The sequence below is a fragment of the Acomys minous genome (assembly GCF_964271855.1).
Source record: "Acomys minous genome assembly, chromosome: 10".
Taxonomy (NCBI): domain Eukaryota; kingdom Metazoa; phylum Chordata; class Mammalia; order Rodentia; family Muridae; genus Acomys; species Acomys minous.
This window is the reverse complement of record NC_140491.1, coordinates 97,034,122-97,058,904: the sequence shown is the minus strand read 5'-3', so window position 1 is coordinate 97,058,904 and position 24,783 is coordinate 97,034,122. Positions and strand designations below refer to the sequence as shown.

Sequence of the window (24,783 nt, the reverse complement as noted above, 5' to 3'; positions counted from 1 at the left end):
TCTCTTTATTCTCTTGGATTTCTGTGTGACTGCAAATAATCTATCGCATTTTATTCAAAGAATGATGATCTGGCCCATTTTCCTCAGTATTTATATCTTTTGTTTTTCTTGTCTAATGACATGAGCACAAAACTTTTCTACTTAATGTAGCAAACAAAATTTATTTATAGTTTATATGAAATAACATAAAATATCATCTTCCAGGTTATTATTGGTCAGCATGTCATCTGAAAAGCTGTCAAGTCTCAGAATTTATAGAGCTATATGCTTTAAAAGGCAAAATTTTATTTCCATGTTATTCTTAAAATGATCTTTTGCAATCCATTTCCTCCCTATACATTCATTTACAAAATATGCAGTGAAACAGTAGCAGTTTTAAAAGCCATCAGCAGCATTTTAGCAGCATAGATGGGGTTTGGAACTCTGTGCTGCAGGTGTTTCAGCTCAGTAATTAAAAAAAGAAAGAAAAAGAAAAAGAAAGGAAGAAAGAAGAGAGAGAGAGTTAGTAATAATCTAGTAGTACTCCTGTGCAGAATTCACAGACTTGAAACTGAAAACTTAGAACATAAGAATTTAATTATCCTCAAACTCCTTTTACTTTAGAACCTGACTGGCATCTAACAATAATTACCTCAGTTTAAAAAACCAACCAATTAAAAAGAATACCATGAAGAACTGTGGTAGGACGGGCCTTTCCTTGTATATTTTAAGTGTTACTATAAAAACTTCACTGTATTTCTTTCAATCATAGAGGGAATTACATTCCCAAATTTGGACTCCTCATATCACAGCTTACACACTGTTTTCATTTTTTTAACCAAACCTTACAAGATTTTTAGTACTACAGAGATTTTAAAAACTGTAATACAGAAAAAAAAAACTTTCATGGATGGGCAGCAGTAACCATAAATAGGTTATTTCCTGGCAGAAGGAACTATGAATTTACTAAATGTAATGTTACAGAGAAATAAAAACCATTCCTACAGTCGGCTGAATAACAACTTGTTATAATTTTTTAAACAATAAAAGGTTAACTATTTTAAATGATAAGCTACTTCTTTCTCTGTATTTCATCTCTACAGCATGAAAGCAACACTAGAAAGAAAAAAAAATTACCTTTAGTCTAGTACCAGGAGCGAGTTCTGGCTCTAGAAATAATACATTTTAAGATACGCTTGTCAAAACCTGACCTACCTCTACTGGCATTTAGTTTTGAACACCTGTTACATTTATTTCAAAGCTCAGTTCTTTCAAATGATTTGCTGTTAACATTTGATAAATCTGATACAATCTTTTGGACAAAAATCTTATAAAATCTTTTGTATAGTATTTTTTATGTGATACAGTACCTAATTTAAAAGCTGAAATATTAGTTTCTGGTGTAACAGTAATCAGTCTTAACTATGACTCCTAGATTTTGAATTCTAGACTTTACTATTAAATCTCAATCTCATATTTCAAACTGTTTAAAAGATGTGGCTTTAAAATATGTAAATATGTGTATGTGTATATATGTATGTATCTTTGTAAGAGCAGTTTGGGTCACAGAAATAAAAGGGACAACAATAGTAAGTAAGACAGTGAGGGACAATGGAACATATGTCACATGAAAGTGGAAAGAGGAAATAGTGCAAGTGGTAGGGCACAAGCAGGGGTGGGCACAGAAGAGCGGGCAGAACCAACGCTGGTGGGGTGGCCATGCCAGCCATAGAGAAGAAGATGCAGGCCGTCCTGATTAGATGTCATGGGAGGAGGACTCCCCCTTTCTGAGGACTAGGTGAAGGGAAGGAAGGGGTATAAGGGAGGAGGACTCCCCCTTTCTGAGGACTAGGTGAAGGGAAGGAAGGGGAATAAGGGAGGAGGACTCCCCCTTTCTGAGGACTAGGTGAAGGGAAGGAAGGGGTATAAGGGAGGAGGACTCCCCCTTTCTGAGGACTAGGTGAAGGGAAGGAAGGGGAATGAGGGAGGGAGGATGGGACCTGGAGGAGACAAGAGAGGGGATGTAAAGTGAATAAATTAAAAATAAACAAACTTAATGTATTAAAACAAACAAACAACAATAAAGTATATATGAAAATACCACAAGGAAACTTATTTTGAATGTCAGCTTTAAAAAAAAAGAAGAAAAAACCTTTCTTCATTCCTTCTTTTTCTATCTATATTGAAAGGGTTACTAATAACAACATACTTCTAGTCACATAAGCTGGATAAATTCACCTTCAATTCCCTTCTTGTCATATAACCCTATCAGTGGCATGCTTCATTTACTATGAATGATTCATTATATTGTCACTACATGGCACAGCCACTTAGTGTAGCTCCTTTTCAACTATCCTGTCACTGTTTCTAAAGTCAGGATCTAGGCATATCATGCCTCAGATCAAAAATACCTCTCGTACCTCTCTCCTGTTTCTCTTCATACATACTCATACCATTTCCTAACCATATCCCATGCCTTTTCTTCTTTCCCAGCCTTTCCTATCACCAGCCTCAAGATTCTGAAAGCTATGATTTTATCCTTTCAACTTCTGAGTTTGGGCTTTTTAGGTTTCACATACATATGAGAATGTGTCTCTATGTGTTTAGCTTATTCCACTAAACTATGTCTTCATAATGTTGAAATGACAGGATTTTTCTTTTTGAAGATGAACTATATTGCATTGTGAACACACACACACACACACACACACACACACACACACACTCTCACAGAGAGGCGACGAGGGGAGGGGAGGAGAAAGCAGGAGAGCTTATGCGTTCGTTTGTGCTGGACATTATTTGATTCTGTGTCTTGGCCACTGTGAGTACTGGTTAGCAAGCCTGTCTCTCCCTACTCTCTCTGCAGCACTGGCCCCACACCAAGCTGCCTCACCTGGGATGAGGGTGCAACTCAGAACTTTACAGACTGAGCCATAGCTCTCCAGCCCAATAACCACATATATTTTAGCATATAAATATTTTTAGGGAATTGTGCATAATGATTTTTTAACAGCCCCATACAAAGACAGTTTCTCTCTAGTCACTGCTCTTTTTCCATAGCACAAACTATAATTTACTATGTTGTTTCTCTTTAAGTTCTTTTACGGAAAGTAAGCTCTCTGGACAACAGGAACTTTTTATACTTTACTTCTCAGCATGTCCCCAGTGCCTGGCATATAGTAGGTTTTCCTTAAGTACTGATTAAATAAAAATAAAAATAAATGTAAACCCCATTAAATAAATTATATATAGCAAATCTCAAATGTTGGTTTTGCAATCTATATCACTTTACTTTTATTCCTATCTAAGAAAAGTTCCCTAAAAATAAACTATATTTCACAGTCTATAAAAGGGCTTGACAAACTTATAGTCCATGGGCCAAATCTGACCAGCTGCCCCACTCCACTCCTTCTAATTGGTTTGTCCTTTTAAATGTTTGCAAAAGGGTCTTACTACAGAAACTCAGACCTGCCTGCCTCTGCCTATGCTCTGAGATTAAATGTGCCACCATGCCCAGTTTAAGAATTATTTTTAATTTTTTATGTGTATGTATGTGTACTTGCAAGTGTATGCTGTGGGAGCTGGAGTTACAGGCAGTTGTCAGCTGCCTAAGATGGGTGCTAGGACCACTTAAGCTGTCTCTAATAGGACCAAGTGCTCTTAACTACGAAGACATCTCTCCAGCTCCTCTGCTGTCTATTTTAAAAGAGCCCAGTTGCCTTTGTGTATATATTTTCTATGGCTGCATTTGTATAATGGTGATAGGTTTTAGTAAGAGACTAGATTGTCTATACATCAACTATTTGTAATCTAACCTACAAAACATGCCTCTCTATTTTTAATTATTTATTTTATATAAGTACATGGTACCTAACTATACGCATTTTCAACAACTGTGAAGAAACAAATGACCTTTACCTTATTATAATTCTTGGCCAGTTCCAACATCTCTTTCACCACCGACTCATTGTGCTTGCAGTGCTCACTGTAGTCCTGAAGAGTCAGTCCTTCCATCCAACTCTTCTTATGCAAATTCAACAGCATCTAAAAATACAGCAAGAAAGAAATTATTTTGCTGCCCTAACGATTATTCCTTTCAGCCCAGGGTGTGTGGGTTAGTGTATGCCTTTAATCTCAGCACTTGGGAGGCAGAAGCAGGTGGATCTCTGAGTTCGAGGCCAACCTGGTCTATGAAGTGAGTTCAAGATACCCAAGCCTCCGTAGACAAACCCTGTCTTGAAAGCCCCCCTCCACACCCCAGCGGGGAACCTTCACAAAAACTAAGGAATTTAAATGTAATTTTATTCATTCAAATATGTACCAATTAAGCAAGGCGTGGTGGTTCATGCCTTTATTCCCAGCACTCCGGGAAGCAGAGGCAGGCAGAAAGATGTGAGTTTGAGGCCAGCCTGGTCTACAAAGAGTCCTGGGCAACCAAGACTACACAGAGAAACCCTGTCTCGAAAAACCAAACCAAACCAACCAACCAAAGTACCAAGTGGAAATATCCTACATGTATACTAATATGCCCTGGTGCTCCAAATCCCTGTGCTTTCCCTCTGGTACTCACCTCAGCTCTTCTCATCTCTGAATGACTTACATTCATTAATCCTCTCTTATTAGAGACAGATGCCTTTCCTAACTATTCTGATTAAAAATGACCAACTCTCATTATTTTAACAAAGCTCTTTCTTCCCTTGTGACACTACGCTAATTGTATAGCATCTGTGAACACGTTTTTCTTTATTTATCCAGTTATATTTAAGATCAACAGGGTCTAGCTAGATTCTAAAATACCTAAGCACAGCAGCTTAAAAAAAAAAAAGAAACAACGAATCAAAAGATGCAATTACTTTTTATATTATACACAGGTGTGTTATAAAAACTTAATATATGTTTATCAACTGAATTGAAAAAAAAAAAAAAAACCAGGAAAACATCCCAGACATGCTTGGGTTTTAAACACTCCAATCAGCTGGGACTGGACTACCAGTTAAGAATATAAACAACTTAGTCCACTGTTCCCCAAATGGGACTCAAGGACAAAGAATGATTTTCTTAAAAATTCAAAAACTTAAAGAAGGGGTCTGTGGCCATACCAATGTGTACACATGTGTACTTTCTGGAGAGGGGTGGGGGTGGGGACAGGGGCAGGTCATACTGTGTAGCCTAGCCTGGCCTCAAACTCACAGGCTTCCTGATTTGATTCTGCCTCTGAAAAGGCTAAACACCTCACTTCCCTTACAAATTTACAATTTTCTCTTACTAAATTTATCTATTTATTTATGTGTGAGCACACATCCCACAGCATGCATGTGAAGGTCAGAGAAATACTACGGGAGTCAGCCTGATACGGCTGCTGAGAACCAGAGCTATGAACAGGTGTGAGCAGCCTGATACGGCTGCTGAGAACCAGAGCTATGAACAGGTGTGAGCAGCCTGATACGGCTGCTGAGAACTAGAGCTATAAACAGGTGTGAGCAGCCTGGTATGGCTGCTGAGAACTAGAGCTATAAACAGGTGTGAACAGCCTGGTACGGCTGCTGAGAACCAAATCAGGTCTCCTAACAGCCCTACCAATGAGCTGTCTCTCCTGCCACAGGTTTATAATTTTAAGATAATTTTTATTAAAATTCATACTCTAGAATTTGCCTTTAATTAAGTACTACCACCGAACTTTTGATAATTGAATACATCATGAAATGTAAAAAGAAAATAAGCCCCACAAAAGCAGTTTGCTTGACACAGCTGTGCCACTAGAACCACATTGTGACTGCAGTTCTGGGATCCAACAGCCTCTTCTGACCCCCGAGGGCAGCAGGCATGCAAGTAGCATATAGATATGCATGTAGGCGAAACAGTCAGACATAAAATAAAAGATTTTTCATAGACTTACCTTCTGTTCCAGTTCATTTTTCCGATAATTAATAGTGATGGAGTAGTAATGTCTGTTTAATCCATGAATTAATGCCTTAAAAAACAATTTTAAAATGATAAATCTAATCAGATATAAATGTTTGAAACTGTTGATAAATCTTATGCATGATACTTCCACATTTTTCTTATTTATTTATTTGTCAAAGTCTCACTATGTAACTCTGTCTGGTGTAAAACTCACTATGTACACTAGGCTGGCCTTGAACTCATAGAGATCCATCTGCCTCTGCTTCGGAGTCCTAAGTTAAGGGTCTGCATGTCCATCATGCCCAGCTTTTCTGCCATCATCCTAAAGAACATTTTGAAGCTGGGTGTGGTGACGCACGCCTTTAATCCCAGCCTTGTCTACAAAGTGAGTCCAGGACAGCCCAGGCTACAAAGAGAGACCCTGTCTCAAAAAACAAAACAAAACCAACCGAACAAAAAAGAACATTTTGAGACCAGCTACCAAGCCTGAGACCTAAGTTCAATCCCTTCGACCCACATGGTAGAAGGATAGAACTGACTGCTGTAAGTCCACTCTCCATAACATAAAATAAATAACATGTAATAAATATTTAAATAAAATTAAAAGAGATGGTTTATAAATGAAGAGTAAATTAAAACATTTCTTTTCTCAGCTGCAAGTTTAAGGATAAAGTTTAAAGGGCTAATGACAAGCTCTTCAAAGCATTATAGGTACTTCACAAATAAAAGTTTATACCTCTCCTTGCACAGAGGCCGTAGCAACACAGTCTGAGCTCATCACGGCCTGTTACTACTCATATTTTACTGTCTGATTTTATGATATTTAGCAGGCAACTTGTTATTTCAGAAGAAAGCTTTAAAGCTCTGTAGTAATACACGTTTCTTTATCCACATTAATCTGGGGTTTCCTTTTGTTTAATTCAATTTTCACTAATTCAAAGACTTGCGTCCAGGCAAGTCTCCAAATAAGGAATGTAGGTGTGTGTGTGTGTGTGTGTGTGTGTGTGTTTGTGTAATAATTCACATGTATGATCATTTCATTTGTTTGTCCTTGTATGTAGAGACTTCAAGAATTTTCTCCAATTTTTCTCCACCTTAATTTTTAAGACATAGAACTTGGAGCTTATTGATTCAGCTATGCTGGCTGATCACCGAGCTTCTGGGATCTGCATGTCTGCCTTACCCCAGTGCTGGGGTAACAGATGCCTGGCTTTTCACTTGACTTCATGCCTGTGCAGCATACACTCACCAACTGAAGCCCTTGCCCAGACCCAGAAGCTTGTTCTTTACCATGTCCATCTCACTCACACTTCCCCCCCAAGTATTTATTTATTATGTATACTGTGTTGTACCTGCATGTACACCTGCAGCCCAGAAGAGGACACCAGATCTCATTATAGATGGTTGTGAGCCACCATGTGGTTGCTGGGAATTGAACTCAGAACCTTTGGAAGAGCAGCCAGTGCTCTTAACCTCTGAGCCACCTCGCTAGCCCCTCACTCGTACTCTTAATCCAGTGACAAGAAATCAAAATTCCACTTATCAGAATTTATATTCATTGTACCCAATTTCCAAAATAAATAAGCTAATCACACACACACACACACACACACATACACACAGACACACACACACACACACACACAAACTTAAGCTGGTTTTTTTTTTAAAGTAACTATATGGGGGAACTAAATACTATTGTTCTGCTAAAGGAATGCACATTAAAATAGTTCCTAACAACATTCTGCTATAAGCATATATGAGTGTGCCTCTCAGCTCTCATCAGAGGCTTCCTTTTTCAATAGATGGGAACTAACACAGAGACCCACAACTGAACAATGTGCAGTGAGAGACTTTGGAGAACTCAGTCCTAAATGAGAGGTCTTCCACTTCCAAACTCCACTCCTCAGGGCTCAGGGAACGATTGCATAAGAGGAGGCAGAAAGATTCTAAGAGGCAGAGGGGATGGATGACACCAAGGAGGCAATGTCTGCTAGATACAACAGTACACATATGAACTCAGAAACCATGGCAGCACACACAGGTCCAAGATAGACAGGGTCCCAGGGCTGAGAGGGGAAGTGTCTACAAGCTCCCATCCATAACCAAGAAGCTATCTACAATTGACAACCACTTGAAAAAAGTAGTTTTCTCCAATGGAGGCTCCCTGGGCATTTGTGCAAAGCACACATACATAAAAGGCAGGCCCCATGCTCAGCAGCAGATAGCCAACACAAAACAAACTCAATGGTATTTTTGTAGATTGTTTTTGTCTGAAATTGCTTTGTTTAGACATTTTTCTTTTTTATTCTTTCTGGTATTTCACTTGTATATTATGATTTCCAATTATGTGTCCTGTTTGTGTGTGTGTGTTTCTTGTGCTTTTTCTTTTCTACTTTCTCATTTATTTATTTCTTGCCTGTTTTCTAATGAGGGCTTGGTGTTGGGTAGGTGGGTAGGTAGGAATGATGGGACAGCAGATGGAGGAGGAGAAACAGTGATCAGAATATACTGCAGGGAAAAAGAATTATTTTCAATTTTAAAAAAGTAAAAAAAAAAGTAACTATGTTATATACTGCTTAAATATCTAACTCTAGCAACCTAAGTTCATCTGTGGTTATATATATATATAATCTCCCCACCATTAGCCTTATAAGACAAAAAAAGCATAGAATTGTAATTTTTTAACAATTATAAAAAAAAAAATCAAAAGGGTTTGGGGTTAACTTTTGGGAAATAAAGACAGAGCTAAACAAGTAACTACCACTTTCTAATTAGGGTTTTTACAGTCTAAGTCTTAAAAGTGCTAAGACAGAGAAGAAAAGGTGGGGAAGTGAATATCTAATGATTGCCTAGAACGTGCTGTGAACCCACACGTTCTAATGCAATAATCTAGTAGACTTGTTCTATGTGCATATGACAGATAAGCCTTTTTTTAAGGACATGACTCTTAATTTATCCTAATTAATAGTTAATAAAAGGTAGTAATGAGGATCTGAACCCACTGACTCCATAATCCATGTTCACACTACAATTCAATAGTAAGATTAAGTCATTGTGTCTGCTTGTTTGTCTTTTGAGACAGGGTTTCTCTGTGTAGCTCTGGTGTCCTGGAACTCACTCTGCAGACCAAGCTGGCCTCTTACTCACTAAGACCTACTTGTGTCTGCCTCCCAAGCGCTAGGATTAAAGGATGTGCCGCCGCCACCTCACTAAGTCTACATATTTTTAAGAAGAATCTTATTTGAGAGATTTTCTGGCAAAAAGAGAGAACCCCCAATCAAAACTAAATTTTAAATATCAAATATGAAAGTTAAATATCAAAACACTTGTTACTTCCTGGGATAATCAGTTTCCACATTACTAATAACTTCTATAAAACTAACCTATAAAGCCAATAGGAAGCAACAGTTGATTTCAAATGGCTGGTATATGAAATTTAGTCACTAAGAAAATCTATTAAATCCTTCTCTATTTCAAAAATTGCCAGAAGTAGCAGATCACCTTTCACTGAATAAAAATGCTGCATTCTACCAATCAGAAGTTGGAACTACTCAGGGATTCCCTAACCATGAGCACATCAGGCTTATGTTCTGGGTAGAGATTTAGTAAGCCCGAACATTTCTCTAAGTAGACACAGCCTGACTGTAGAGTGAAACTTGGTAACTGTTCATCATCCAAGGACCTTTTTGCAATACACTAACTGCACCAAAGAATCTACAAGGTGGCAAAGCTAACAGTGATTCTAACTAATAAACCCAGAGCCCAGCCACTGAATCCATAGCAGGCCTACATTTTAAAGTGCCAATGAAATAAGCAACCTAGTGTTTGGTGGCACTATCTGGTTTTCAATTATATTATTCAGATAAATATAATAAAACAACACAAGCACTATAAAATATTAGCAAGTTCATGATAAAACAAATACAGTCAACAGTCCTGCAGCTTTACTTACTCATCTACTGCATATCCTACCCGGTGTGTTCATCCCAGAGCATAGACAAACTAGCCAGAAGCTTTTTGACCTAACACAGGAGGACTATAGAGATCAGTGGTTCCCAACCTTCCTGATGCTGCGATGCTTCAACACTGTTCCTCACATTCTGGTCACCTCAACCATTAAATTACTTTTTTTGCTACGCATTAATGTAATATTGCTACTGTTTTGATTTGTAATGTAAATGTCTGTTTTTTGTTTGTTTGTTTGTTTGTTTTTGATAGGAAACCTCTATGAAATGGTTGTTCGACCTCCAAAGGTGTTGTGACCCCGAGATTGAAAGCCACTGGTATAGAATCAGTATACCTGTGGCTAACCCTCCATATATTACCTGCTGGGGCACAGCAGGTGTTTTATAATCGCTATGCTGGGAATTACAGCACATACTTGTAACCCCGAAACTCAAGAGGTTAAAGCAGAATTCTGGGTTTGGGGCCAGCCTTGGCAACATGGAGCCAGGCCAGACTGGATACAAAGTGAAACTCTGTCTCAAAACAAAACAAGGAATGGCAGAGGCAACACATGAATTATGCCAAATGTAGTTAATTATATTTCCAACTGTAATATAAAAGAATGAAAAGATCTACCAGTTCTTGCATAAATTAACAGTAACTCAAACAGCTCATCTAGAAAATGTCTATAGTAGTTTCACTACTGTAGTTTTACAACTCTGTATTTTATAGTTATTGAAAATAATGTCCTTCAAATATTTTAACTCTAGTGCACAATGCAAGCACGCTCAGGACTACACGTGGAGATTCAAAGCCCAGTGCATGCATTGAGCACCAGTGTGTATACAATGTCCATATGGGGAACAGCTTCAAATTTTAGCATGACATTTAAGGGACTTTAAAAAAATATTTAATCATTTAAAAAAAAAATACTGCCACCTCTAAACAGATAGTCAAGGGTTTTTTGTTTTTTGTTTTTGTTTTGTTTTGTTTTTCTTGTATTAATCTAGAAGCCAGTAGCAGTTTTAGGAATTGTACTTAGAATAGTGGCTTTTCTAAGAGCCAAAATAAATTTACTGTTAACTACTTTAATATTGCCATGAGCACTTAAAAATAGTATTTTCTTGGACTGGAGAGATTAGCCAGAGGTTAAAAACGCCTGCTGCTTTTGCACAGAACCTGGTTCAATTCCTAGCACTCACACGGGGGCTTCCAACCGTCCAAAACTCTAGTTCCAAGGGATCTGATGCCTTCTTCCAACTTCCATAGTACCAGCATGTAGCTGTATTCTCTCTTGTCAGACTTCCATCACTTACTTTTAAGTTGTCTTAGGAACAAGTTCCCTCTTAACTAACTTTCCTTCATAATAAAGGCATGGTGTTTCTGAAAGGATTCTAATCACCGACTTAAAATTTTGACATATGTACATTCAAATTCTATTATGGACTTTCTAGCTAACCTGTCTTATAAAATTAAAGTATTTTACGGTGTGTCCCTTTTTGGCTTGATCCTGTTTGTGTGCTTTAATATTGAATAGTCTTAAAATTGTAAATCATCCAGATTGATATCACTCTTTTGGGCACTACTGTGAAATAAATATATTTACAGATTCTAATTGGGAGGCAAGACAAATTTAAAATGATATGGAAAACAATGCCACTTTAGCTTTTGTACAAAACTCATTGAACTTAAGCTGGAAAGCTGTTTCAAAAGGGCTATTTTTAATTAAAGCTGGAAGGTGGGATTAAACACTACCAAGTGGATTAGTACAGAAGAAACAGATTTCAATATCGATTTTGTCTTTAAAGCTAAAAGGCAGTATTTTAATTTTAAAAAGGAAATATGCAACAGGTGGCTGCTGACTTGCAATTAGTAAAAAACTTCTGGCAGAAATATACCATGTAGTAATCACAGTGATTCTAGATCGTGAGGTGCTTTTTAACCTTTTGTAGAAAATAATGAAGCAGGATGATGCTATGGGGGTGCATGAGAAAGGTCATTACCATGGGCTAAACAGGCCCAGTAATATATTCTCTTGGAACATGCAAGTACAGACTTGTCTGGGCCCAATCAAAATCACTAGCAGCTTATTTCATACTCATTACTCTCTGTAGTTTCCCCTTAACTTGTTAAAAAAATTTTTCTCCTAAAAGCAACATACCTGAGTTCGTTGAGACAAAACATTCACTATGGTCAAGAGCTAGAATGAATGACAACAGCCAAGCTGTGTAAAAATACAAAGTTATCAAGTATAACCAAGGCTGGACCATGGTGAACTGTTAATGCCACAACTCCCCAAAGACAACCTGAAGGCAAAACAAGGGTTCAGAAGGGGAATAGCAGTAGCTACTATAATGTCTTTGTCCTGAGTGTCCTATTTAATCAAAATGGTATTTTTGTCCTATTAATTAATCTTTAGAGAAATAATTACCTACACAGACACACAAACTGTACATTTAAAAACACATTTAACATAATTTCTTACAGATAATAAAGACTTGTATTCAAACAATGAGACAGCTGAATGAACAAAGAAAACACTTGTCACTTAAAGGTATATTAAGTGTTTGATTACCTAACAACAGTGGTAGTTGATATCACTAGACAAACAAAATATAAACTTATCAAAAGTAATGTTTATATGTGTTTCATAGGATTGTAATCAAAGGTGGAGATAAAACAAAAAAAAAAGCAGAAAGACTTAAATACTACCTAAGAACTGTTTCTTGGGGCCTCTTAAATAAAATATACTGCTTGTTTCTCCCTTACTTTTTATTGCTTTGAAGGCTGTTTAGAAACCAATAGAGGCTAAGCTAACTGCTCCCACCTGAAACTTTTATTGGTCCTCTTCTTAGATGCTAACTAGATAGAAGATAGGATCAATAGAGAGGTTCTCCTATACGCCCATGATAGAAAAATTTAAACCTTTACTAAAAATTGACATATGAGGCAAATCTAACTTTTGAAAAAATATGTATGCTTTGTTATGTTGCACAGGCTAGGCTCAAACCTGTAACCTCAAAAGTAACTGAGACTGCTTATAAAAAATTACAAATTAGACCTTAAAATAATTACAGCACATTTAAATAACATAAAACAGTTTTAACACATTATCAAATATAATCATTACCTGGATAGATGGCTTGTTTAAGTGGCCCAGATTTGAAGTCGTTTGTCTCGGTTCATGTCCTAAGACCATCATATTAGCATTGATCAGTCTGAAGGCATCAATAACAACCTGTAAAACGAGGTGTCAAGTCAGCGCTTTAAAAAAAAAAAACAAGTGATGGTGCCAAGCAACAGTGGACAAGGCAAGATCAACCTGCATCTGTTTCTGGCTTATTTCCAGAAAATCATTTAATTATAATATTAATAAAAAGAACCTCCTGCTGATAGTGCCATCAGTATACCACCCTCTATCTTGTAATGTAAGGTGACACCAATTATTGCGATTTTCATGAAGCAGCAAAATATTAACTTAGCATCTTTATTATTAAAAATATGTCATTACTAAGCATGTATCAAATAACCTTCATTGTTGTGCTTATTTGTTACCTAAAGTTTTCCTAGTCAAAATGAATGACAGGGAAACTAAAACTGAAAGTGAGCACAAGCTAAGGGACTACATCTAAGACCCAGCCCTGTCACATCAATTACGCCATCACAGTACTTGAAATGACAACAAAATTGCAGCCAGCACGTCATTTGCCCATGTATTCTCTACTAGTCAGATACCCTTTACTTCTTGTGACTCTGAAATACTTTATACCCCGTCTGATGGCTTTAAACATCCAAGCCACTGCCAAGCACTAGGAAGCACAATATAAGAAAACCAAGGTCACCCATGCTTTCAGCCAGAAACAATATGATATGGCTACAAGTTCATAGAAAAAAATATATAAATCTTTTTGTCTACTAAAGATTCAAAGTCCTCGATAACCTAGCATCATGTTATTTATCTCTTATGTATAAAGAGATTAGTAAGAATCAGCTATTTCCCACTATCTTATTGCTGACATGTTTATAATCACCCTTCGAATTTGAAAGGACTTAAAGCTTTTTAAAATGTGAAGTTTTAGGTAAAACCATGTGATACTAAGACAGACTGCCTCTTTACAGGACAATCTTGAAACAAGACAATTTAGTACTTCTTTATTCACGTATTAAATAACTGAGATCAAGAGTGTTTAAAAATCTACTGTTATCTGGACTCGTTTTCAGTTATACAACTGTTGTTTTAATACACTGAAATATTAAAAACTATTATTTTCAAGTTAAGCCAACTGTACTATAATCAAACATAAAAATCTATCATAAGGGCTTTTTAGGCCAGCCTGGTGGTATATGCAGTTAATCCCAGCATTCACACCTTTAATCCCAGAACCCTGAGGAAGCAGAAACAGACAGATCTCTATGAGTTTGAGGCCAGACAGAGTTATATGGTGAGACCCTGTCTCAAACAAAGAAGTGTTATTTACACTCAATGAAGAGTCTAAAGATTATAGTTAGAGCAAATATAAAATTAGACCAAAACATTACAAGTAAGTCTAAGGTCTCTGTGTACTCCTGTTGTCCTAATGATAATGGTGGTGGTGGTAGTTGTGGAGGTGGTGGTGATGGTGGTGGTGGCAGCAGCAGCAGCAGCAGCAACAACAACAACAACAATAATGTTTTGATCTAATTTTAATTCTTGTAGTCTGAACTTTCTCCAAAATTCCACAGCCAAGTATTTAATCAGAACCCTAAGCAATAGCTTTTAACTAATAGTTGTAAATATAAAACAGCAAATCAGGCATTTTTCAATGCTTTATGATTCTATTCTTAGGGTTCAGTAAAAATCATTTCTAGAAAAAAAATTTCATATAATATACCAATGAAATGCTTACATACATTTTTATGCCAATTGCTTTCAAACTAAAATATTAGACACCAATTTTCATGCAAAAATTTGTCATGTCTATGGAATATTGTAAGCAGGTGCGAAATATCATAAAATAAAATGAAAATGCCACTTAGGTCAGTTAGGTGGATACCTTGACCTATTTTTTAAACCCTAAAATTAAAAAAAAAGTTGTGTACATAACAACAAAGCTTAAAGAATTTAATATGTCATTTAGCTAGTAACTTATGACCCGTATGAAGTGACATGTTCAGATTGATAGTTCCTGAGCAGCAGTAGAAATGATTACACTAAGATTAAAGGAATGTTCTGCCATCACTATAGCAACTGTCTTAAGGAAACTAACATGTTCAAAATCCTGCAGACCAATAAAAAATAAATATGGCAATATATTCTACATTTTAGTTTCTGTACAATTTTATAATTGCCTTCTCTGCTGTGAGAATAAGTAGATTTCTCCTTTAGAGCAACCTATCAAAATAGACTCATTACTGTCCAGTACACTAATGAGCAATGGGTGAAGAAGGTGTTAATTATGCCACAGTAAGATTCAAGAGAAAGCCCTAGTGAGAACTTGGAGGTGTGTTTAAGTTCAGGGCGTTTCTCCATGTTTGTGTATTTACAGAATGATGTAACAGAATGACAGCAAGTGGTCACTCATAGTTAGGAAAATAAATCAAAATGCAACATATTAAACAAAGAGACTCCAAGAATTAAGGCACTGAATGGAGGAGAAGAAAGAATAGTGCATTCTTAAAGCATTCTGCTTGTTTTTAATGGCTCACTTAGAAGTGTGTATACATGAAACCAGTTCGTCTTATGCACCACAAAATTTAACCACAAGGAAGGAAGGAAAGAAGGAAGGAAGGAAGGAAGGAAGGAAGGAAGGAAGGCAGGCAGGCAGGCTGGCTGCATCAAAATCACCTCCTCATAGCAACAACAACCTCCACACTGAAGGAAGAAACTAACACATCCCTGTCCATGTCGAAGCCCTAGGAGCTGCTGGCTCTCTATTTCCAGCCTGACCAGTTAATTTTCTCTGGTACAAGTGCCTTGAGACTTTTCAGAGGTCAGCGCAACAGTAGACAGCTTATAACAAAACCATTAGCAGTTTGGCTAGCTTAGGGAAACCTCTTACTTTCCTTTTTTTGTTTATTATCACTGCATGAATCTGCAGCATATGATAGTTTATAATTTCTCAGGCTTGTTAAATTCATGTTAAAGGTCTGTTTTCTTGTTGAATAAATTTTGTTCATATAATGCTGCCTATTTCATACACTCAGTCTTTAATAGCACCTTTGGTCTATGCGCAACTCACAGATCAAAACAGAGGACTAAAATAGGGGTTGATGATGCTATTTACATGTGTGATTCCTGCTGTCTTCTTGTTAGTAGCTTTAATATAATAGAAGACCTTGTCTGTTTTGTAATTAACACATCTTTACTGGAGAGATATTTGGAAGTGATTGCTGTGAATATACTGGTTAGTAAAATAAACACAATCACACACCACTTTCTGTTATCAGACAAATTTGTGAATTGTACACATTATACTCCAGATCAACAAACTGTGATATAACAGCCAAGTAGAAGACACATATTTATATAACCCTTTATTTTTCTGAAAATATGTATTCACTCTGACCTTGCAAATATAATTAGCTGTGGGATGTGCAGACTTCAGTACCATGGTTGCTTTACTAATTGCAACTCTTGGAAATAGATACTAAATATTTGGAAGCTGCCAATACAAAATAAAAACTGCATCTTTCTTGTACATCTGTCTTAGCTTACAAAATCAAAATAGTTTTGAAAACAATACTGAGCTCTGTGTTTATTCCAAGCACACCCAAGGGTCAAGGACCTATCATTTCATTTTAATGATGAATCTGGCTTAGAATTTAAGCTGTAATTATTTTCAAATTTAGTTTAATCCATATTTTTTTTACTTCTTTTATGAGTATACCACAGTTCATTCAATATGCAATTTTTTAACCCGTGTTTCTCTAGGTCAATAAAAGAGCAGACTAAATTTCTAAAGCATCGCATTCCAATCCTGGTTTTGTATTCAAAGAAAGTTTTGGTTTGTTTGTTGTTGTTGTTGTAAAAGCAACGCTCAATGTAATTTAATGAATAGGTATTTTACTGCATATATACTTCAGCAGAGGTTACTGTTATTCTTTGCCTCTTCCTCTCATAATAGCTTTCAGTGGTATTTGCACTATACTTACACCAAAATTAATGATCAAGAGAAGTGTTTCCAAAAACATACAACAAAGAAAGAACTGATATTCAAACATTTATGATGTAATCATTTTCTTGAGCTCAAAGGGGTAGGAGGATGTAAATAATCAGACTCTAACATAACAATATAGGTCAGCCTAAGACCTATAGTTAGAAATAAATAAATTTAAAGAATTAAGGCCAAGAGCAATGCTACTTCAAAAAAGAAAGAAAAAAATGATAAAGGAGAAAAGAAAACATAGTTATCAGCTAAGTTACATACTTAAAAGCATGTAATAACCCCAGTGACATACAGACCCACCTCTAAGTCCCTGTGAAAATGAGAACATGGGAAGAAAAGCTGCACCATACCAAACACTGCTGTCTAGAAATGGCTGCTATCAACTGTTAGTTTGTTTCTAGATTCTTTAAAAATTAAGAATGAATGTGACCTGGGAAATACTGTGGGGGGTTGTGACCATTTCGTTACTTCTGCTGCTATGCACTGCCACGAGTCTATAAGATAAAAACATTTTCTGTCTCTTGTAAGCCCACAGCATAAAAAATTCAGAGATATCTTACTTTTTATGCCATTTCCAATGAAAAGCACTAAGAACTAAAACTGACTCATGCCAAATGCATATCACTGAATTGCTGTGATTTCCTGGTCTCAAGTTTGAAACACGGAAATTATTTATAAAATGTCAATTTTAGCTCTGGAAAAGAAATTCCTCTGTGAATGTACAGTTTCTTTCTTCATCCTCAGAGAATGGCTTACTGTGCTACAGCTCTGTAGTACAATTTCAATATACTAGGGAGAAGAGGGCAGAGGCAGCATAATGTGCTTTTCTGACAAGTGAAGACGTGCACCAGAATTCAAAAGTAAACCCACAGGTTTGAACATATATGCCTTAATGAAAACAAATCGATTTTTAGAAACTTGTATGGCAAAAGTAATTAAACATTTCAAGATTCACGAAACACTGTGAAAAGAATTGACTTGTCATAAAAGCCAAAGCAGCAGAACTTTTTAGCGTAGCCATGTAAGTCAGTATAGTACAGGAGTTTGAGTTAGTCTCCTCTTAAAGCTAAAATTCTAGATCTATCACCTATAGCCAAGTGATTGAAGACAAGTTACTTAATGTCTTAATCTCTTTGTTTGCACATGAATACTTCACGGAGCTGGTAATGAAATTAAATAATACATGTGTGCTTGTCATTACAGTTCTTGTGAACCGCGGTGGTCACAGAGCTGCTCCCTTCAGATCTCTCTCTCTCTTTTAATAGAACCTCCTGTGGACAGCACAGCTGACTTCTAAAGTCCAGCTGCTGCACCTTTTAATCCCCTGGGCAGTCATACCAGGCAAAATATCCCGAGGGGCTCCCAGCCAGTGACTAAACACAACCATGCCACAAGAATTTAGCCGTCTCTGCCAAAATAAAGACACCTTTGAGAAGTAACTATGACTCAACTACTCTCCATCAGCCTACGACCTTCACTACCTAGTGCCATCTTCCTCAGGCCTTTATCCATGACTGGAGTTTTCTCCAAATAAATCTGTCACATGTCTAATCACATTTTGATATATGATCCCTGCAGCACCTAACCTGACACAGTTAACAAAGAACAGTGTTTATAAACACTGTTATAAAGTAAACAATGTAAACAATTACCCTAAGAACCAAATCATAATTATAAATTTGCTATCCTGAGACACCAAGTACATGGGGAAAAATGAGGATATTAAGAAGATACATTTTAATATATTTCTTCTTAGAAAAGTCTTTAAAAATAGAACAAAAGAATGTGGCTAAAACAATGGTATTCTTTTAAAAATAATTTTGTGATTATAATATAATTAAATCATCTCCTCTTCCCTTTCCTCCCACCAAACTCCCATGCACACCACTGACCTTTGCTCTCTTGAATACTCATGGCCTTTTAAATTGTTTCATGCACATGCACACACACACACACACATACACACACACACACGTATGACAACAAATGTCTAGAATCTTTACTCGTGCATGATGGGTGCTTCGCAACTTACAGGCAACAATAGTACAGTTAATCTTGAGCTCCTTAGGGGACTTCTAATGAGCTTCAAGAGCCCATCACCTATAGGTTGCTGGTCTGATACCAATTCAGAGTGCCAAAGTGCCAACTGTCTCTGGTAGCCACAGTCAGTCAGCCTACACAAAATGAACAAGTGATTGCAGATCTTGCTCTAGTATCAAACTGTGATAATAAAACTGATGCTCCTATGAAAGGTCCACATAAATAAAACATGAAAAATCCCCTAAATACTAAAGACTAGGTGGTAGCATGGCAACAGGCAGGTAAAGAAATGGGCTTTAAGGAAAATTGAATTATGCCCTTCAAACTGGCATTACTCAAAAGGCAAATGTATTTAGCATGAAAAACATCAACTAAATTCCTATATATAACTTAACCATTTTAAAATTTGATTATTAATAAGTAGAAATTTCCTTCCAAGCCATTTCACTTTTCAAGAAGTAAACTGTAACTGATTATAACCAAAATTGCATCAGTTCATCAACAAGGAGACTAGATTTATCCGACTCCAGTAAACTGAATAAGATGCTGCAACGTAAGTGATAGGACTATGACTTGTCCTTACACAGACGATGAAGCCAGCAGTACACTAGTCATTAGCAAGCTATGTGATACGCTAACAACACTAACACAAAAGCCAGGAAAGTCTAAATTTCACTTACACAAAAGCAGGGTCGAAGGCTCACCCAGTACTGGATATCTACGCCATGACAGCAGTTATACGATAACAATAAAGCCCACCAAAATGGCATAAAATAAATACATAACAAAATGAAAAACTCCAAGAAAAAATTTCTTTGTGTTCTACTTTATGTATTAAAGAACAAAGCTATCTATTATCTATTTGTAAAACCCTAGGTTTGGCAATATATACTGCTTCTTTACCACTGCTTAGTTTTAATACATGCAGCATTTCCTAGAGGCAGAGCAAATTGAAAGTCTCATAGTACATTGTTTCATTTAGAATAAAAACTATACCGTAAGCCCAACTGGAATGTAAAACATGGCAGTAAACATCTGCTACTCTAATACTAACAGTTAACTATTGTTAACCGATAGTCTAACAATACTTGATGTCTTTGAAGAAATTTAGTACTATAATCAATTCCACTCTTTTTAGGAAATTATAGTAACACATTAACCTCTCAAATGTAAGGCCTAGGTTCAGAAAAGAGCTAATGTCAAATCAATATGATTTAAAAAAATCAACATGTGATACTGCAGCAAAGATTTCTTAATTCAAGCCACTATTTACCCACAAAAACTAATACTAAAAGTAAGAGGCCGAGCTTACTCTTTTCTGCATCTCCAGAGCATACCTGGTACAGAGGGGTCAGCACGTGTGACCAACTGCAGATAATTAGCTGATTAGGGAAGTAAAAGCATTCAGTAAGCCGAAACTCGATACTATTCTTATAGGTAATGGGACACGATCTTAAACTCTACTTTCCTAAGCCAATATAGGTGCTGCATTTAAATTAATTATAAATATAATTGCACCACTAAAAATGAATAGCAAGTACTAAGGCAGTATCAATTAGCTCAGTGTACATTAACACAGAAGCGTTTTATGGAAATAAATGCTGCCTCTGTGTAACATTAATCCCTCAGTTGTTCTAAATCTAAAATTGCCATTAAAGTCCTAATTGGAAGTTTATAGTTATGTCATCTATATAAATGACTTTTAAATGCTCACAAACAGCAGAAGTGTATCAACACCTGTAGTACTCTGATAGGTATTCTCATGACATCTAGGCACCATGAACTTCACAATGACCACGTCCACAGGCCAAAGTCTCAGTCAAATACATTCCCTTCCTCTTCATTAACCCACCCGGAAAAATATTCATGAAAATGCTTACTAAAAGAAAATGAGCTGAAACTAAATTTTGAAATAAGGAGGGTCTCTTCTTTTGCACCTGTTACCATCATCTTCCTAAGTGTGAAAAAATTAGGGGTTAACTCAGACTTATTTTTATAAAATTTCCAGAAATGTTAATTTTTAAAAAGGTAGTTCTTACTTTTCACACTAATAACATACCATTTATCACATGGCAACTAAAAGACCATATCACTACATATATGATACACACACTATCACCCCTAAATATTTGTATTACTACAAATTGGATACAAGAAGTTCCTGTAACTTGTTTAAGGGCATATTGTGATGGGATTTTTAGGCTTGACTGAGCAAAGCCCCTGCTCTTCACCATTTTATTGTCTGTCTCTATATACTTTTGTTTGGTTTTTGGTTTTTTCATTTTGTTTTTGAGACGGCCTTGGCTGTACTGGATTCACTTTGTAGATAGACCAGGCTGGCCTCAAACTCACAGAGATCCACCTGCCTCTGCCTCCTCAAGTGCTGGATTTACAGACATACATGTTTTTTAATAAGAAATAAAACTAGAACCGTTATTTATTTAAGTAATTTAAAACATCTTAAAATTAACATGAAATGCTGTGAAAATTACATTTTCCCAACTCCTAAATATGTGGGGGAAAAGGTAAACCCTTAGAATATTCATTTTTCTAATTCATTTTTACTGTATTTGTTTTTATTCTTCAGTGTTCCATGTTTTGTAAAAGACCTTGCTTTGAATTCTATTATCTGTGAAAGAATGATACCAGACCAAAACCATCTAGGACAGTATTCCTTTTACACTCGTCCCACATGCAGAGTGCTTTTCTGAGTGATATTTTGTTCACCCAGCCTTCGATGCTTAGCCACAGTTAAAAGTGCTTTTCTCAGTGCATATCGTTTGCTAATTTACTCTGTATTTACCATGTACCCTATCAAAGTATACTTTACTATATATATTGACAAATATGGGATTCTGATCTGTAATTAGATAAACATTCCATTTACACAAACTTGTTGAATATTTCTTATCTGGTTAAATAAGCATGTTTCAAGAAAACCCAGCCACTATTCAGTTTCATGGTCTCTGACGCTTTCAACAGAAAATAGGCACTATGACTGCTGGGGTTAGTAGGCAGCAGCTGTGTATTCACTAAGAGCAACCTACTCAAGGACAGTTAATTCTCTAAATCATAATACTTTTAAAAGAAATAACACATAAGTGTATAACCAAGCTGTACAGTAGTTTTCAGATGTTGCTCAAAGTAACCCCACATAAAAGAAGTGTAGTGGTGTTACAGGGTGAATCTGCTTCGAAAGCTACTGTGCTGGATCCAGTCTTGCTGCAGGCTGGCCACACAGCAAATTAGGCAAGAGGTCAGCACTGTGCCTCCTGAAGCTGAATATAAAGTATTTTGGTGTGTTACTTTACAAATAAATTGAAAACTAAAGAAGAATCTTGAAATTGTGTTTATTAAACAGTTGAAATCAAAAGCTCACTGAGCAGAGGTTAAGGCCACTGACTGCTCCTCCAAAGGTCTTGAGTTCAAGTCCCAGTAACCACATGGTGGCTCACAAAAGCTCACTGGTAATTTCTGCATTACTCTCCACTTAAAAATTCAAAGAACTAAGATTTTTCTCTTGTATCACTTGAAAGTATCTGTGTTGTATAATGCACCAAGTGGCATGTATTCTGTATCATACAGTATATTCTATTATTTATGGTTAAGTCTTACTGTTTGGTCCTAGGGATGTCACCAAAGTCTGAGGGAATAAACCTATCTAACAAAAAATTAATAGAACACCTACTACATGGGGGGGGGGCGGGATCCACATAGCATCTACTATAAATAATACACACTACTGTTTAGAATGAGAGGAAACTGAGGTTCCTTCCCCCGACGTGGGCTACAGGAAGCTGCAGACAGCGATACCTGCCACACTACCCTAAAAGGCTGTATAGTGACCTCTGGTGCTCACTTTCATTCCTGAGTTACTTGTATAACTGTATAATTGTATAAAGGGCCTATACAATTTATTATTCAAAAGCAAATAAAAATGCTTCAGTTCTATCTAATTTTAAAGACTTGGATTTCTATGTTTACTTTTATCAGTAACAATGATACCAACAGTATCAGTAGTGGTATCTATCTAGGAATAACTCCAAATGATTATTACTTTAATACCTGGATATCATTCAATAAATTATAATATACTCAGGTCACCCTAAATGAAACCTCAGCTTACTGGGAATGGATTAAGATAATAAAGAATTGATATTTATCTAAATTGCTCAAAAACATCATTAATATTGGAATTTATAAAAGTGAAAATATACAGGAAAGGTTTTAAAATGTACACAGTTCCAACTTTAGTTATTTACATAAAGACTGTCATTTTAACTCCTGATCTATTGTTTTACTAAATATTTGATAGTTTTGGTAACTCACATACTGGGAAAGTACAATACTATTCTTCATTTATATACATTGATATTAAGTTTCATGTTTAACTAAATTATCTCATCATAGATTTACTACCACTTAGTTTGATTTAAAATGCCAAAAGCTCTTACAGTTAAAGATTAATAAATTACAACCAAACTTAGATGCCATACATATGAGCTATATCCTTCAAAGACCTGGTCATATCAGGTAATATAATGGTATGAATTTGAGTATAACAGGCATTAAGGATCACTTAATGGTATATAACTATATTTTATAAATGCAAGAATATGACTTAATAAACCTAGGTGTGTATACATATGATTTCATAATTTTACATACCTTTAAAAATTAGACAACACTGTCAAGTCCTACACTATATAGTTTTAAATGTTACTTTATTTTTTAATATAAATTACAATACAACTAGTACTAAGGGGAATTCAAAATTACACAATACTTGAATACAAGTTTTGAAGTTAAAACTGCTATTTAGAATTATGCTTCAGAGACATGCACTAATTACTTCTTGTAAATTACTGTGGTGGGAGCTTCAAAAGTTTTAACTCTGTATTTCTAGAATAATAAATACATTTGAATTATGTTACACATAATACAGAAAAAGCACCTTAAACATCAGAGAATTATACTGTACTTTACATCATAAAGCTAGTATGCAATAAGGATTTTCAACTCACTCATCAGTATTAAGTAAAAGGACAAATAAACTGAAATGCAGGGGGATACTATATGAAGCATTCAAAGTTACCTTAAATTGCTTAGTGTATCAGTTGGTATTATTATTGTTTTGGAGCACAGTTTCTGCCTTTGAAAAGCTACATTACAGCTCATAAGATCAATCTTTAAAGAAGACCCCAATTTTTATGCATCATAATAAAACAGTATCACAAAACATTCAATTTCAAATTTGTAGTAAAAAGCATCTGTGTTTTAGCATCACATGCAGTTTGTTTCAGCTGCTGAGTAGATGTAAATGTAATCCACACCACTATCAAACTCGAGGTCTGATAGATAACAAGCTAATATTTATTTCTAAGTGCTTTAAAAATTATTCGTAAAACCTGCATAAAAAGGATTCCATGAGTGTTCCGTGATTTTACCCTAACAATTATTCTGTACTACAATGGAAGTACATGCTCAAACAAGACACCTCAGCAGTATTTTAAAGCAGTAACCACCTAGCCAATTTCTGTATGTGCTGTAGTTTTTCTAATCCACTCTCCCTGTGGTTGAGCAAAATCGAATTGCCTCTCACATTTGCAGACAGCTCTGTGAAGGTGATAATAGAGCTGCACCCTGCTGTCATGCGGCAGGAAATAGGAAAATGGCATATGGGGCTAGAAAGAAAGAAAGAAAAAAAGGAGGAAAGAAAGAATGAAAGAACGAACAGAAGAGAGAGGGGGGAGGGAGGGAATAGAGG

General features: G+C 36.1%; 1 protein-coding gene across 1 annotated transcript in view; it reads right to left on the bottom strand.

Moving 5' to 3' along the window:
* PSMD14 (proteasome 26S subunit, non-ATPase 14) overlaps positions 1 to 24,783 on the bottom strand; it is a 91,172-nt gene that overhangs the window by 11,511 nt on the left and 54,878 nt on the right. The window contains exons 8-10 of the mRNA XM_084799407.1: positions 12,962 to 13,069; positions 5,876 to 5,950; positions 3,898 to 4,023 (exon numbers count right to left, since the gene is read on the bottom strand). Coding sequence (XP_084655533.1) covers positions 3,898 to 4,023; positions 5,876 to 5,950; positions 12,962 to 13,069 — 309 coding nt within the window. The remainder of the gene's footprint in view (positions 1 to 3,897; positions 4,024 to 5,875; positions 5,951 to 12,961; positions 13,070 to 24,783) is intronic.